At 46.5% G+C, this 16,233-nt stretch overlaps 1 protein-coding gene across 3 annotated transcripts in view; it reads right to left on the bottom strand.

Annotated features, from left to right (window-relative positions):
- LOC135554061 (SRC kinase signaling inhibitor 1-like) overlaps window positions 1-11,490 on the bottom strand; it is a 103,158-nt gene extending 91,668 nt beyond the window's left edge. The window contains exons 1-2 of one of the 3 annotated variants that reach the window (XM_064986078.1): window positions 11,157-11,490; window positions 4,514-4,540 (exon numbers count right to left, since the gene is read on the bottom strand). In XM_064986078.1, coding sequence (XP_064842150.1) covers window positions 4,514-4,540; window positions 11,157-11,474 — 345 coding nt within the window. In that variant the 5' untranslated portion in view covers window positions 11,475-11,490. Of the gene's footprint in view, window positions 1-4,513; window positions 4,541-9,256; window positions 9,304-9,681; window positions 9,740-11,156 lie in introns of those variants that run through there. The other 2 variants (XM_064986079.1, XM_064986080.1) reach the window with 2 other exon arrangements.
- Window positions 11,491-16,233: the final 4,743 nt, after the last annotated feature.

Here is a 16,233-nt window from a genome sequence, read left to right on the forward strand (position 1 = left end):
CTGTTTCTGGACAGCTCTCAAAGCAGCCGAGCACCCCTCTACTCCTCCTCCTCCTTTTGCAGTCTATGTCTGTTTTGTACAGTCCTGCTCTCACACACACTCGCTCTCTCCACACGCTTTGTGCTATTTCCCCAAACAGGGAGAGAAGAGCCTCGAAAACAAGCAAGCCTACGGCCGTTCTGCAAAATTTGGAAATAAACATCATCCCCCATAATAAATCAATCTACCTCCCTCTTACTCCTCACTTACTCTTTCCCTCTATCTCTGGCTTTCACTCGCACCGTCTACCTCTCAGCCCCCCCGGCCGAGCTCAGTCTCTTTATAATACGGGGAGTCATCAATGCATGGAAGAAATTGCTCTGCCAAATTGCGCTGGATTGTTCGCTGATGCGATCTTCTCGCTAGGCAGGAGAGTGAAGAAAATGGCGTACTCTAGGGCGGGGGGATGACGCCTGAGATAGCTGGTAGTCTTCTTTGCCTAGGAAAAATAGAAAAGGGGCCAGGCCAGTAGAATACATACATACCAGATCTGGGTTCAAATACATGTGTGTTTGAGTATTTGTTATTTAACCTCTTAAATACTTTTTTTCTGTGTGTGTCACACCCTGGCCTTAGTATTCTGTGTTTTCTTTATTATTGTGGTTAGGCCAGGGTGTGACATGGGTGATTATGTGTTTGTCTTGTCTAGGGGTTTTGTAAATTGATGGGGTTGTGTTCAGTGTAGTATTCTAGGTAAGTCTATGGTTGCCTAGAGTGGTTCTCAATCAGAGGCAGGTGTTTATCGTTGTCTCTGATTGGGAACCATATTTAGGCAGCCATATTTTTGGGGGGTATTTCATGGGGGATTGTTTCCTGTCTCTGTGTTTTGCACCAGTTAGGACTGTTTCGGTTTTTCTTATTTTGTATATGTATATTGTTCACGTTATCATCTTTATTAAAGATGTTCAACCATAACCACGCTGCTTTTTGGTCCTCCTCTCCTTCCCAGGCAGAAAACCGTAACAGTGTGTTTGAGTATTTTCAAATACACAGCCCAAACAAGTACTTTTACTTAAGTTCAAATAGTATGTTCAAATACCTTTGTTAAATGCATGGGAGTGTATTTGTGTAACGATCGTTGTTGGAAGGATGGTCGGACCAAGATGCAGCATGGGGTAGGTTAATCATTTTTTATTAATGATAACCGGCACAAAACAAAGTAACAAACGAAACATTCAGCTTTGTAGGGCTAAAGCTACAATACAAATTCAAGATCCCACACACAACAGGTGGGAAAAGGCTGCCTAAATATGATCCTCAATCAGAGACAATGATAGACAGCTGCCTCTGATTGGGAACTATACCAGGCCAAAATAGAAATACAAAAACTAGATTACCCACCCTAGTCACACCCTGACCTAACCAAAATAGAGAATAAAAAAGGATCTCTAAGGTCAAGGCGTGTCAATTTATTATGTATTTGAGCATTTTCAGATACTTAACCAAATGTATTTCGAAATGCATTCCAATATTCAGCTGCTTGTTTAAAAAATAAAAATAAAAAGGTTATCTGAATGTTTATTTTGAAATTGTATTTGAACCCAGGTCTGATACATACAGCAGAATAATCTCCATCGGGCTGGATCCTACCTCTTCTTCTACCTCTTCATCTTATCACCTGTTCTCCTCCTTCACTTTAATTCTGTCTAATTCAGCCTGTTGAGAATGTGACTCAATCAGTAGGCTTTTAATTATATTAATCTCCATATTTAGACACTGTGATGTCATTTATGTGGAAGAGCACTGGAAAAGTGGGCAAGCTTTATTAGGCGAGTACTTGATCAAGGGTGTGAAAATAATATTGCCACAAAGTCATGGAAGTAGAAAAATGAAGAGAAAATCGAATATTGTGACAGCGATTTGATCACTGTCCAATAGCTGCAGGAAGTCATTCCAAGAAAACCGCTTGCCTGACAGCCTCTGATTAGAGTTTGTTGGGAGCGCAAAGGAAAATGTCTCGACGTGAGAGAGGTTTTTAAAGCTTTTTTTGGACACTGTAATAATTACATAGTTGTGGGATAGATGGGTCAGGGATCTGGATATTGTAATAATTACATAGTTGTGGGGTAGATGGGTCAGGGATCTGGATATTGTAATAATTACATAGCTCTGGGGTAGATGGGTCAGGGATCTGGATATTGTAATAATTACATAGCTCTGGGGTAGATGGGTCAGGGATCTGGATATTGTAATAATTACATAGCTCTGGGGTAGATGGGTCAGGGATCTGGATATTGTAATAATTACATAGCTCTGGGGTAGATGGGTCAGGGATCTGGATATTGTAATAATTACATAGTTGTGGGGTAGATGGGTCAGGGATCTGGGATCTGGATATTGTAATAATTACATAGCTCGGGGGTAGATGGGTCAGGGATCTGGATATTGTAATAATTACATAGCTCTGGGATAGATGGGTCAGGGATCTGGATATTGTAATAATTACATAGCTCTGGGGTAGATAGGTCAGGGATCTGGATATTGTAATATTTACATCGTTGTGTGGTAGATGGGTCAGGGATCTGGATATTGTAATAATTACATAGCTCTGGGTTAGATGGGTCAGGGATCTGGATATTGTAATAATTACATAGCTCTGGGTTAGATGGGTCAGGGATCTGGATATTGTAATAATTACATAGCTCTGGGGTAGATAGGTCAGGGATCTGGATATTGTAATAATTACATAGCTCTGGGTTGATGGGTCAGGGATCTGGATATTGTAATAATTACATAGCTCTGGGTTGATGGGTCAGGGATCTGGATATTGTAATAATTACATAGCTCTGGGGTAGATGGGTCAGGGATTTGGATATTGTAATAATTACATAGCTCTGGGTTGATGGGTCAGGGATCTGGATATTGTAATAATTACATAGCTCTGGGTAGATGGGTCAGGGATCTGGATATTGTAATAATTACATAGCTCTGGGGTAGATGGGTCAGGGATCTGGATATTGATATCTGGGAACATTTCCACCCTGCCCGGATGATATTTCAGGGAAGCGTAAACCTCAGACGAGGCCTCTTCCCACACAGATGACAATACTTCCTGAAAGCCTCTCTGTGTAGATCCATGCTGTGGCTCAGCAGCCTCCGGATAACATCTATGAAACATAACCCTCAACACATCGTGAACCATGCCAGCTCACATAGATCCACAGCTTGACACTTGCACATCTACCTCAGTGTCGCACGCAAGACAGATATACCCTCACTGATGTATCTGCAGGCAAGACAGATGTACCCTCACTGATGTATCCGCAGGCAAGACAGATATACCCTCACTGATGTATCTGCAGGCAAGACAGATTTACCCTCACTGATGTATCTGCAGGCAAGACAGATATACCCTCACTGATGTATCTGCAGGCAAGACAGATATACCCTCACTGATGTATCCGCAGGCAAGACAGATATACCCTCACTGATGTATCCGCAGGCAAGACAGATATACCCTCACTGATGTATCCGCAGGCAAGACAGATATACCCTCACTGATGTATCCGCAGGCAAGACAGATATACCCTCACTGATGTATCTGCAGGCAAGACAGATTTACCCTCACTGATGTATCTGCAGGCAAGACAGATATACCCTCACTGATGTATCCGCAGGCAAGACAGATATACCCTCACTGATGTATCTGCAGGCAAGACAGATATACCCTCACTGATGTATCCGCAGGCAAGACAGATATACCCTCACTGATGTATCTGCAGGCAAGACAGATATACCCTCACTGATGTATCTGCAGGCAAGACAGATATACCCTCACTGATGTATCTGCAGGCAAGACAGATATACCCTCACTGATGTATCTGCAGGCAAGACAGATATACCCTCACTGATGTATCCGCAGGCAAGACAGATATACCCTCACTGATGTATCCGCAGGCAAGCCAGATATACCCTCACTGATGTATCCGCAGGCAAGCCAGAACATAAATAATACATGCCATATAACTGTACATTTCTCCTAAATACAGCATATCTAAACTCAAAGCCTGTCAGTAATATAGAAGGACGTCTGAGAAATGTCAAAGTAACATTTCCACAATGCAACAAGGCACTGTAATTTCTTCATAACGTCTCAGTTAGCCTGAGTAATACTCTAGCAAGGTCACATGGATGTTAGCCATTAGCGCTAGGCGCTAGCTGACTGACTGAGGTGGCATTAATCCTGGGAGAATCGTTTCCTGCAGAGTAAACGGAGCTTGAAGGCTTTAAGCTGCTGCTGCCGCCTGAGACTCGACAGATAGACTCAACTGAGAGTCTGCGTGCCAGCGGTACGATGGGCACAGGGCTGCTGCAGAAACCAGGCAGAGAGAGAGATGTGCCACCGTGCCATAGGAGATGTGGCCCCCCCCCCCCCCCACACACACACACACACACACACACACACACACGAACACACCACAGTGGATGGAGAAACCCAAACTGACACAGTAACACTGTCACTTACAGCACTGACCTTAAAGCTCCAGTAGTTGGGTTGTTGCTGGGGGAGAGAGAAAAAGAAAGAGAGAAAAGAAAAGAGAGCGTGATAGAGAGAGGGAGAAAAAGGGGGGAGAAAAGTGTTAGACATTTACTCTCAAGTATCTGACAACAATGAAATCAACTCTCTGGGAAATTGCATGATGGGTGAGGGAGAGAGAGGACAAGAGACAGAGGGAGCGATGTATAACGAGATGGAGGGAAGAGGAGAGGTAGAGAGAGTGGCTGAAATAGGTAACCCAAAAGCCTTTGACAGTGACACACCAGCATCGAATGCTCTTAGAAGTGGGACCATTCGAAGACCAAAATATGCTGCACACACCCTACTAGCCCACTCCCCACACATACAGAGAGCACACACACACACACACACACACACACACACACACACACACACACACACACACACACACACACACTATCCCAAGCATCATGTCATTATCCTGCATCAGAGCCAACACAGGGCGTATTGACAGCCCATTAAGGGAATCGTTAATACAACAAGAAGGTTACAATGTTCTTAGTAAGTGATTAACATTAGGTGTTGTGGATGTGGGCAGGAGAGAATGGGGGGGGGGATCTGTTTGTAAATGTAATGTTGCAACTCAAACCAAGTAGGACCCAGCTACAAGCTGTGCCGTTTGACAGGATTAAGTGAAAGAAGTGAAATTGAATTAAACAGGCCACTCTGTCAGTCGTTCAGATGTTGGCCTGTCTCCCAGACTTCACCATCATCAATTGTCAGACAGGCCCCCTCTCTCTCTCTTCTTTTCTCTTCCTTTTTGCTCCCTCGCTGCACCTGCCTCTCTCTCTCTATCCATCAGATATTCTCTACCTAACCCACTACCTCACTACCTCTCCCTCCTCTTTCCTTTTGTCCTCCTTTCCCTCCCTTTGCCCCTCTCTACTGTGACACATGCTAGTCTAAGCCCAAGGAAGTTCTTTCCATTAAAATATAATAACCACCGTGTGCTATAAAGCAGGTCAGGCTTCCAACGGCCTGGAAACACCTCACAATCATATGTAAATTAAAAAGATGGCGACAGTTTATGAATTTTGATTCCAAATCTAAACTCTTATTATAGTTGCTTATCTTTATCTGCAGGCAATTTCCAGTTCATTTACCGGAGTGTCCGTTTTCCCTGCTGCCATATATCCACCGGCGTGAAGATAGGACAAAATGACAGGTAGCCTAGGTTTTCTTTATTTGATTTATCATCGTCGGCTAGTTTTTCTTTCTCAGTGTTTCCTTTCGATATCGCCTCATCATATTTTTATTATGGACACCAGAAAGAGTTCATTTGCAACCGACTTACTTTATCCTCTCCCACGTCTGTCTCTCACCCGGGGTAGTCATTTATAATAGATGAGCGACATTCATTTAACTATGAAAAACGTGTCAGCTAGCTAGTTGGAGAGCTGGTTATGGCTGGTGGGAATCCCCCCCTGACCTACGTGATGCCTAAGGTGTTTCTCCCTCTATCGCTCTCATTGACACCGTGTTAAACAGTCCTGCAGGGCCTGGCTATGGACTAAGGAGGCAGCCTGGTGTACAGGGCAGGCAGGCACACTGTTACCTCTACACCCCATGCTGATCAATGGAGCTGAATTTTTAATGATCCAGTCCAGACTAAGTGATGACCAGGAGAGAGTGACAATATACAACCACAGAGTACTGGGTGGCACCGCCATGACTCCCTGCCATGGCAACACCTATACCCACAGCTTCAAACTGACCCTGGATCTCTGCGCTCTGTCCACTGTATACCGGTCTCCGTTTTCCCTGTATAACCCGGAGAGAGGGACAGTGTACGCCCACAGGACAGCGGCAATATGCCTTGCCATGGCAACAACAATTAGCCTGTTACCAGACCTGTTTGTGACAGGAATCAGCTATACAACACACACATGCTTGGAACAAGGCTAAACAACTACAATGACAGTCTGGAACTTCCTCTGGTTCCCTGAACCACATAGGTGGCTGCTGATTATATATGCCGATGAGCCTCCCTGATCAGTTCACCTTTTCTCAACATTACAGGATGGATGGGGCATGAGTTGAAATCAAAGGTTGGGATTGAGTTCATTGTAATGTCTAGCAGTGTCAGAACTGGAGACCGAGTTTTTCTTACACTGACGCAAAATAAATGGGAATCGGCTCAAACCCTGAGCTTCCTTTACTGGGGAGCTGAATGTTACTAACGTAAAAACACTTACCTCTATAGGAGAATGTTGTGATGTCACTAAAGTCTACTAGAGAACACATTCAGTTCACACTCTTGGCCTCTCTCATTTCTCTCTGTTCTATAAGTGACTTCTATTCCATTCTACTGGTTTTGTTTGGAGGTCAGGTGAACCAAAGCTTTGTGCCTTTGTGTGTGTCAGCAGGATGGAAATGTGTGTGTGTGTCCATGTGGAAAGTAGGTCATGACTGTACTAGAAGGTGGGATGGGCTGGGTTAGATTCTACCTGCTCATGTGTCAGTCAGTCATTCAGTCTCGTATGCCTGGGTTCTAGGGTTGCCCCTGAAAACCCTGGAACTAGACAGACAGACAGACAGACAGACAGACAGACAGACAGACAGACAGACAGACAGACAGACAGACAGACAGACAGACATTTCTGCAAGTGAATAACTGAATTATGTTTTTTTCCCCTGGCAGACTAGTAATGTGAGAATGTTTATTGGGCATGTGCCTGTTCTGTGGACTGTGGTGTAATGAGTCTTGTTTACAGATCTAAGGTCAGAGTAAACAGCCTCTCTTCCTCCACCACTTCAGCTCCTGTTGTTGTTTGAACTGCACCTTGATTGGCCATCCTACAGATTGGACTTTGAGTCGCAAATACTGCTGCCGTGTGGTAGATAGCACAGGACAGAGGATTCTAACGACAACACTATGCGTTCAGTAATATAAAGCCGTTTTGTTTACCTTGAAGTATAGTTTCTGACCAATCATAACCTTTACATACAGTATACTAATTGAAAATAAATGACCCCCCCCCAAACATCCTACTCTGTGCCAAACCCCTCTCAGCATAGCCAGGTGAGTCAACACTCTGCATCCACCTCCTCAGCCCCAGATTTATCATAGCCACCACACACCAGTCTACCATACTAGCTAATACAACACACCAGTCTACCATACTAGCTAATACATACAGTATGACTCCACCAGCATCCCTAGTACTAAGCGGAAACATCTTTAACCCCCCAGGTAATACATACAGTATGACTCCACCAGCATCCCTAGTTCTAAGCGTAATCATCTTTAAACCCCCAGGTAATACATACAGTATGGCTCCACCAGCATCCCTAGTACTAAGCGGAAACATCTTTAACCCCCCAGGTAATACATACAGTATGACTCCACCAGCATCCCTAGTACTAAGCTGAAACATCTTTAACCCCCCAGGTAATACATACAGTATGACTCCACCAGCATCCCTAGTACTAAGCTGAAACATCTTTAAACCCCCAGGTAATACATACAGTATGACTCCACCAGCATCCCTAGTACTAAGCTGAAACATCTTTAACCCCCCAGGTAATACATACAGTATGACTCCACCAGCATCCCTAGTACTAAGCGGAAACATCTTTAACCCCCCAGGTAATCCATACAGTATGACTCCACCAGCATCCCTAGTACTAAGCGGAAACATCTTTAAACCCCCAGGTAATACATACAGTATGACTCCACCAGCATCCCTAGTACTAAGCTGAAACATCTTTAACCCCCCAGGTAATACATACAGTATGACTCCACCAGCATCCCTAGTACTAAGCGGAAACATTTTTAAACCCCCAGGTAATACATACAGTATGACTCCACCAGCATCCCTAGTACTAAGCGGAAACATCTTTAAACCCCCAGGTAATACATACAGTATGACTCCACCAGCATCCCTAGTACTAAGCTGAAACATCTTTAACCCCCCAGGTAATACATACAGTATGACTCCACCAGCATCCCTAGTACTAAGCGGAAACATCTTTAACCCCCCAGGTAATACATACAGTATGACTCCACCAGCATCCCTAGTTCTAAGCGGAAACATCTTTAAACCCCCAGGTAATACATACAGTATGACTCCACCAGCATCCCTAGTTCTAAGCGGAAACATCTTTAACCCCCCAGGTAATACATACAGTATGACTCCACCAGCATCCCTAGTACTAAGCAGAAACATCTTTAACCCCCCAGGTAATACATACAGTATGACTCCACCAGCATCCCTAGTTCTAAGCGGAAACATTTTTAACCCCCCAGGTAATACATACAGTATGACTCCACCAGCATCCCTAGTACTAAGCAGAAACATCTTTAACCCCCCAGGTAATACATACAGTATGACTCCACCAGCATCCCTAGTACTAAGCTGAAACATCTTTAACCCCCCAGGTAATACATACAGTATGACTCTTGCTGCGTTACATATTTACTACCCAATGTGTTTCAGGTCACAGATCTGCCTGCACCTCCAGGCGGAATTAGAGGTGAGGACCAGGGGTTAAATTTGTGCTGTATCCCTCCTACCCCTCCCCTCCTATCTCTCCCCTGCCACGGCATACCCACACAAACACAAAAACACACACACATACTGACACAACCCCCACAGCAAAACACACACACACACACTGACATACACCACAACCACCACAGCATCCCTGCCTCACTGTCTAGCGTAAACATACACATACACACACACACACACTCACACGTGCGGGAGAGGGCCGTAGACAGGCAGGGTTCTCCGACAGAAGGAACAGAGCCTCACAGACTGGAGCGCCGCACTGCCTGACCTGCATGCAAAGCAGACTGCGCTCTCCCCTTTCCTCTCCTTCCTACACCCCTCCTCCACCCCCCGCCCCTCTCATTCCGTCATTCTCTCACTCAGCCAGTCTCTCTCGCTCTATTCCTCAATCTCTCACTATTATTCACATGTACCCACACACCTGTACACATACACATACTGTACATACACTCTACCAGAATGCCTGCCTTACAGCTGCCAAACGCATGGAGCCTGTCCCCACAACAACCACAACATAGATCAGCCCTGCCTTGACATACGAGACCCCCCCCCCAGACCTAAACGCACTCCTCCCTCACTAAACACCCCCCGTCCTCCCCCAGCTCTCACCTGCAGAGCACCTGTTCTCCTCTCCTGTCCTCTCTCCTCTCCAGTCACACCAGGCTGTCCCTTCCCTCCGTCAGGTGCAGAGGATCCTCATACCGCTTTGTCAGTCTCTCCCTCCCTCTGGCTCTCTCTTTCTCCCCTCCCCTACCTCTCTCCCTCTGGCTCTCTCTTTCTCCCCTCCCCTCCCTCTGGCTCTCTCTTTCTCCCCTCCCCTCCCTCTGGCTCTCTCTTTCTCCCCTCCCCTCCCCTCCCTCTGGCTCTCTCTTTCTCCCCTCCCCTCCCCTCCCTCTGGCTCTCTCTTTCTCCCCTCCCCTCCCTCTCTTCGGCACATGCGGCGGAAACTCTTTTATTTAATTCATTACAACACCAGGCGATTAACTCCTTCTCAGATGGGTGGGTGGCTGTCTCCCTCCCGCTGGCGCTGGCTAATTGACTAGCAGGCTGGTTGACTGGTTCCTCTGCTGCTCCCTCTTTCCCTCCCCTCTTTTTCTCTCTCTCTCTGTCCCCCTCCTCCCCCCTGTCCATGTTTCACCCAGACGATTGCATGCACAACCAGTAGATGACAAGGAATTCCAGACTTTGCTGCTCTCTCCCTCGTGCCCCGATGACGATATCCTGGCGATTTAGGATTTGTAACTCTCTCTCGCACACTCTCTCTCTCTATCCTTCCCTCTCCCCAGCCTGACCTTTGCAATGTGATATCATCGCTTTCCATATTAGGGAGAGTTTCTGTGGCAACTATGGACTCCACACCTTTCTCTCACCCATTCTCACGCTCTCCCTCCCATTCTTCCAAAGCTCTTGTGATTACTTTGTCTTTGCCTCTTGAGAGAGAGAGAGAGAGAGAGAGAGAGAGAGAGAGAGAGAGAGAGAGAGAGAGAGAGAGAGAGAGAGAGAGAGAGAGAGAGAGAGAGAGAGAGAGAGAGAGAGAGAGAGAGAGAGAGAGAGAGAGAGAGAGAGAGAGAGAGAGAGAGAGAGAGAGAGAGAGAGAGAGAGAGAGAGAGAGAGAGAGAGAGAGAGAGAGAGAGAGAGAGAGAGAGAGAGAGAGAGAGAGAGAGAGAGAGAGAGAGAGAGAGAGAGAGAGAGAGAGAGAGAGAGAGAGAGAGAGAGAGAGAGAGAGAGAGAGAGAGAGAGAGAGAGAGAGAGAGAGAGAAGAATTGTGTGTCATCTTCATGCCCCAGTGAGGCCACCCTGCCCCTCTATGATGAGGTCTACAGGCTGGATGACTAAACTGTCAGTCCAGACAAACATACTCACTGGGCTGTGACAGCCTGATAAACACTGCTAACAAGGTGATACTGGGCCATCAGATCTCTCCTTCTCTCTCTCTCTCTCTCTCGACCCTCCAACTGAGAACACTGATCATCCTTCACAGAGCAGCCCCAGTTATCCCCCACAGACCTACAGACCCAGAGACCAATCTGAAACTACTGCACTGTAACCATGCAGTAGAAAATAAAGATAGGTGTGTGTGTTACCTGTTCGCGAGCGGCTCGCTCTCTGTCAGGCTGCCTCATGCTGCCGTGGGAGGGTGAGGGCGAGGGGGGGTTGTGGTGCTGATGCCCGGGGTGCTGCAGCTGGGGCGGGTACTTGTTCTTCAGGTGGTCCATGAAGGCGTCCCTCTTGCGCTCCATGTCCACCTTGTGCAGGTTGGTAAGGGCCTCCAGGCTCTGGGCTGCGATGACCGTGTGGCGGTGCTCCGAGGTGTGCACCAGACCCACGTTGGAGAAACGCCGCGTCCCGTTCCCCAGCGTCCGGTACTCCCGCGGGTACTCAAGGTCATCCGTTGAGATCATGTGACCGCCACCACGCTCTGAGGGATCTGAGATGGACAGAAGGAGGGAGGGTGTGAGGGAGGGAGGGAGGGAGGGAGTGGCAGGTCAGGTGGAAAGTGGATCGCCACACACAGGATAGGCAGACAGATACATGCACACAAACATCCAGACACATAGACAGAGGCAGTCAGACACACAGATGAACACAGAGGAAGAGAGGAAAGTGATGAGAGAGAGAGAGAGAGAGAGAGAGAGAGAGAGAGAGAGAGGGGGGGGGGAACGAGAGAGAGGGGGAACGAGAGAGAAAGAGAGAGTGGGATGGGATGTTAGACTCATTGCCACCAAGACGGAACAAACCAAACAGAAGAGAGAAAGCGCCTCCCTGCAGGATTATTGATCTCAACTTTAGAGGGGGGGAAAATGCTCCTGCAATAGATCAAAGAAAAGAATGGAGCAGAATTTTCTCTGTAGGATATTTCATTTCTCTGCTCCTATTTGTCATCTGAAGTGCCTTTCATTGTTTTCTGAAGACACAGAGAGAGAAAAATTACCTCTACAAAATCGGGGAGGCAGCTGCAAAAAGAAGAAACTCCCCGACCTCAAACCCGCCGCCCCCCACCCCCTCCAAGTCCCCCACTTCCTAACTAATCTTTCTCCATTCATCAAAACACGCCCCTCTTCCTCCCCTCCTCCTCCCTCAATATCCAGGTCTCCCTCCCATCCTTCCAGAGGAGATAGCAGACAGATGTAATGGAGAGAGCAGGGCTCTGAGGACGCATGTCTCCCCGACAACCAGGGTGGTTCTTTATCACCTCCCGAATCAACACAGACAACACCGGGAGGGGGGGGGGTCGGTGAAACATGAAATGGGTGACAGTGGAGATCAATGAGCTTTAAGCATGAGAACAACAGGGGTGCCATTCGCCCACTCAGTTACCTTGTTTTGGATAGCAGGCCCCAGCGTTGGCTAAAAGAAGAAACATGCCCAAGGTTAATCTGTGTGCGCGCACACACACACACACGCAACCACACAAACACATGCACACCTATGGCACAGTCCCACTCTATGTACCACCTGTGTAATGGATTATGAATGGAATATGTATGTGTGTGTATTTATAAAGGCTGTTATAATTAGTTGTGGCCAGTTAATTAGTTGTGGCCAGTTATATTCCACTAGCAGCAGGCTAGTGTAACGGATGTGAAACGGCTAGCTTAGTTAGCGGTGCTGCGCACTAAATAGCGTTTCAATCGGTGACGTCACTTGCTCTGAGACCTTGAAGTAGTACTTCCCCTTGCTCTGCAAGGGCCATGGCTTTTGTGGAGCGATGGGTAACGATGCTTCGTGGGCGACTGTTGTTGATGTGTGCAGAGGGTCCCTGGTTCACGCCCAGGTATGGGCGACGGGACGGTCTAAAGTTTTACTGTTACATTGGTGCCATGACCCGGATCACTGGTTGCTGCGGAAAAGGAGGAGGTCAAACGGGGGGTGAGTGTAACGGATGTGAAACGGTTAGCTTAGTTAGCGGTGGTTGTTGATGTGTGCAGAGGCTCCCTAGTTCGCGCCCGGGTATGGGCGAGGGGACGGTCTAAAGTTATACTGTTACACTAATAGATGGAATAATACACCATCCATCATTACCCAGAAGGTTCAGATACCCAAACACTTTTAAATACAACAGTTGGCAGGATCTAATTAGAATCTTTCAACTCAAAGCAGGTACAAAAATAATGAATTCAAAAGCAGGTACGGAATTTTTTTTTTTTTTTTTTGGGGGGGGGGTTAAATTAATCTAAAGACACAGAAGAAGAAAAAAAACCCGGTGAAAAGCAGTGAGGCTTCGTTGGGCTGAATGAAGTGGAGCGTATGCACATTAAAGCCTCATCAGAATCCTTTTTGATGGAGCTGAGCTGAGGGAGGGATGAAGGGAGCAGAGCGGCGTCGCGCTCCTAAGGTTAGAGGCATCAAATGAACTGGTAATCACCACACAGAGCTTGGAGGGCGGGAGGGAGAGGGAGAGAGAGAGAGGGGGAGGAAGGGAGGGGGCCGCCAAGGCTGGACACAACAGGTAGGATTCTGAGGACCAGAGGCCACACAGGCTGTCATGGATAGACAACCACTTGGAGAGAAGAGACAAGAGAGAGAGGGGGGGGAGTTTCAGTCACGGATCCCAACTTTCATTGCGCACACCTGGCCCTTATTCCCACTGATTGTATTTGTATATATGTATATATGTGCCTTTTGTTCACCATGGTCTTGTCGATTATTGTCCCAGTGTCCGTTGGTGCATGTGAGTAGCTGTGCTGTGTGTTTTGGGCTTTCGTGCCCTTGTGGATTGCGCAGATGATTACGGGTCTGTGTGTAAATCATCGTGTGCCTGTGTTATTTATTCAAGGTACTCCTCGCTCTTTTGTTTGGGTTTCAACCCTGTGTTCTTGTTACGTGTTTGTTTGGTCGTCGCGTCGTAATATGGGGTGTAATAAACATTCCTGCGCCTGTCTCCAAAATTCTTCATACCAACGTGACACATGTCAACAAGCAGACATACTGTACAACCTCTCCTCTCCTGTAATCAACCTAAACTCAACACAACCGTAACCACACCCTCTCTCTTCAAAGCGATGGGTGCCACGGTACCACAGCACACTTATTATAGGGTTCTCTTTAAATACTGGTACCCTTCCGTAACAGTGTGTTAGGGAGTACTGATAGACTGGGGTAAGGCTAAATGGACTGACCTCTTGGGTAATAACATTAGTATTGAGCACTCTGGCGGAAATAGTTACTACAGTACATACTGCTGGATGTGTCCATTTAGCCCCCCAGATCTGTGGTGTACACTTCATTAGATGAAGGCTTATTGTGCCCTAGCCCTGATTAAGGGGCCCCATATGCATTATAATGGCTGGTCAGGCAGGGCCCCCGAGGGAAACGTAATGATGTGCCTGAGCATCATCCACATTAACAGGCTGATTAGCCAGGGCCTTGAACAAGCTGAATATACAGTAGTACATCAATATAATCACTGTCACTCAGTCGTTCACTCACTCATCACACATCCACTAGAGCTTAGGAATCTATTATTTTGGGAGAGACACAGCACATCTCTGGAACTGTTATAGTTTGTGAAATAGTCAAGGATGAAAAGGCTTGGTTTCTAATCCAGATGAAGATCTGCAAGACATTCAACACAAACCATACTAGAGATCTACTAACTAGTCATTCAGTTACATGGCTATCTACTAGAGATGTACTAGCTAGTCATTAAGTGACACGGTTATCTACTAGACATCTACTAACTAGTCATTCAGTGACACGGCTATCTACTAGAGGTCTACTAACTAGTCATTCAGTTTACATGCCTATCTACTAGAGATCTACTAACTTGTCATTCAGTTTACATGGCTATCTACTAGAGATGTACTAACTAGTCATTCAGTTTGCATGGCTATCTACTAGAGATCTACTAACTAGTCATTCAGTTTACATGGCTATCTACTAGAGATCTACTAACTAGTCATTCAGTTTACATGGCTATCTACTAGAGATATACTAACTAGTCATTCAGTTTACATGGCTATCTACTAGAGATCTACTAATTAGTCATTCAGTTTACATGGCTATCTACTAGAGATCTACTAACTAGTCATTCAGTAACATGGCTATCTACTAGAGATATACTAACTAGTCCTTCAGTGACACGGCTATCTACTAGAGATCTGCTAACTAGTCATTCAGTGACACGGCTATCTACAAACTAGTCATTCTGTTACATGGCTATCTACTAGAGATCTACTAACTAGTCATTCAGCTCCATTGCTATGTGGTTAGTAACCAGTTCACACAGTCAGTGCCAGTCTTGAATACAGCCCTGTTAAAAGTTCAGTAGGAAGGAGGAGGACAATAATAGAAACAGGAAGACAGGTTATTCGTCTTTATTTGTCACAGCCAATATATTTCTACATAAGCTTGCAAACAATGACCACGCTGGGGCATCACCCTTTAAAAGCCCCATAAAAGAGGCATCATGGAGAGGTTGGCTGCAGAACAGTACTTCATCTTGAGCGCGGCTTGTCAGACGTAATGGATTGAGTGAGTCTACTGCAAAGTCACATAATGCTAAGTGATGTAACGCTCCTAGAGAGAGCGCGACGGTGGATTGGTCGCATAGATACCATAGGAACTGACCTCTGAACTCAGCCAATGAGGCGCCTGCTTCTCCTCAGAAGAGAGATGGTACGTTCAAGAGCATTCAACTGGCAAAACAAACAACGATTCAGCTGCGGTAGGCAAGTAGAGAAGCCTGAGGCTCAGTGATATAACGCTGAACCCTCCCTTCACCCCCAAAAAGAAAGGAATGTAAGATCACACAGAGCAATACTCAAACATAATTGTTCATGTATTGGATGAACTATCTTTTCTGACAGGCAACAGGGATTTTTTCTGGAGCTGTATGCAGTAATACGAAATCTGGCAGAGCCTCAGTGTTGCTCAGAGAGCCCTGGGATGTGCTACTCATACAGAGGCATCCATCCAACCCCTGCACCACCACCACCATGCCTCTTCTTACACCACAGCTGCCTGCCCCAGCGGCACACACCTTAAGGGGGCATCTCTCCCCAGCCTTCCCTCTGAACCGCCAGGCACCACTGCACCAGGGATGGAGCATCCAGGGAGCTCATAATGAGCATATGGTATGGCCACTGAGGAGAGTGAGAGAGATAGTGTGAGAGAGAGTAATAGCGAGAGAGAAAGAGAGAGAGAGTAATGAAGAGAAGG

This window comes from Oncorhynchus masou, chromosome 14 (assembly GCF_036934945.1).
Source record: "Oncorhynchus masou masou isolate Uvic2021 chromosome 14, UVic_Omas_1.1, whole genome shotgun sequence".
In the NCBI taxonomy this organism is placed as follows: Eukaryota; Metazoa; Chordata; class Actinopteri; order Salmoniformes; family Salmonidae; genus Oncorhynchus; species Oncorhynchus masou.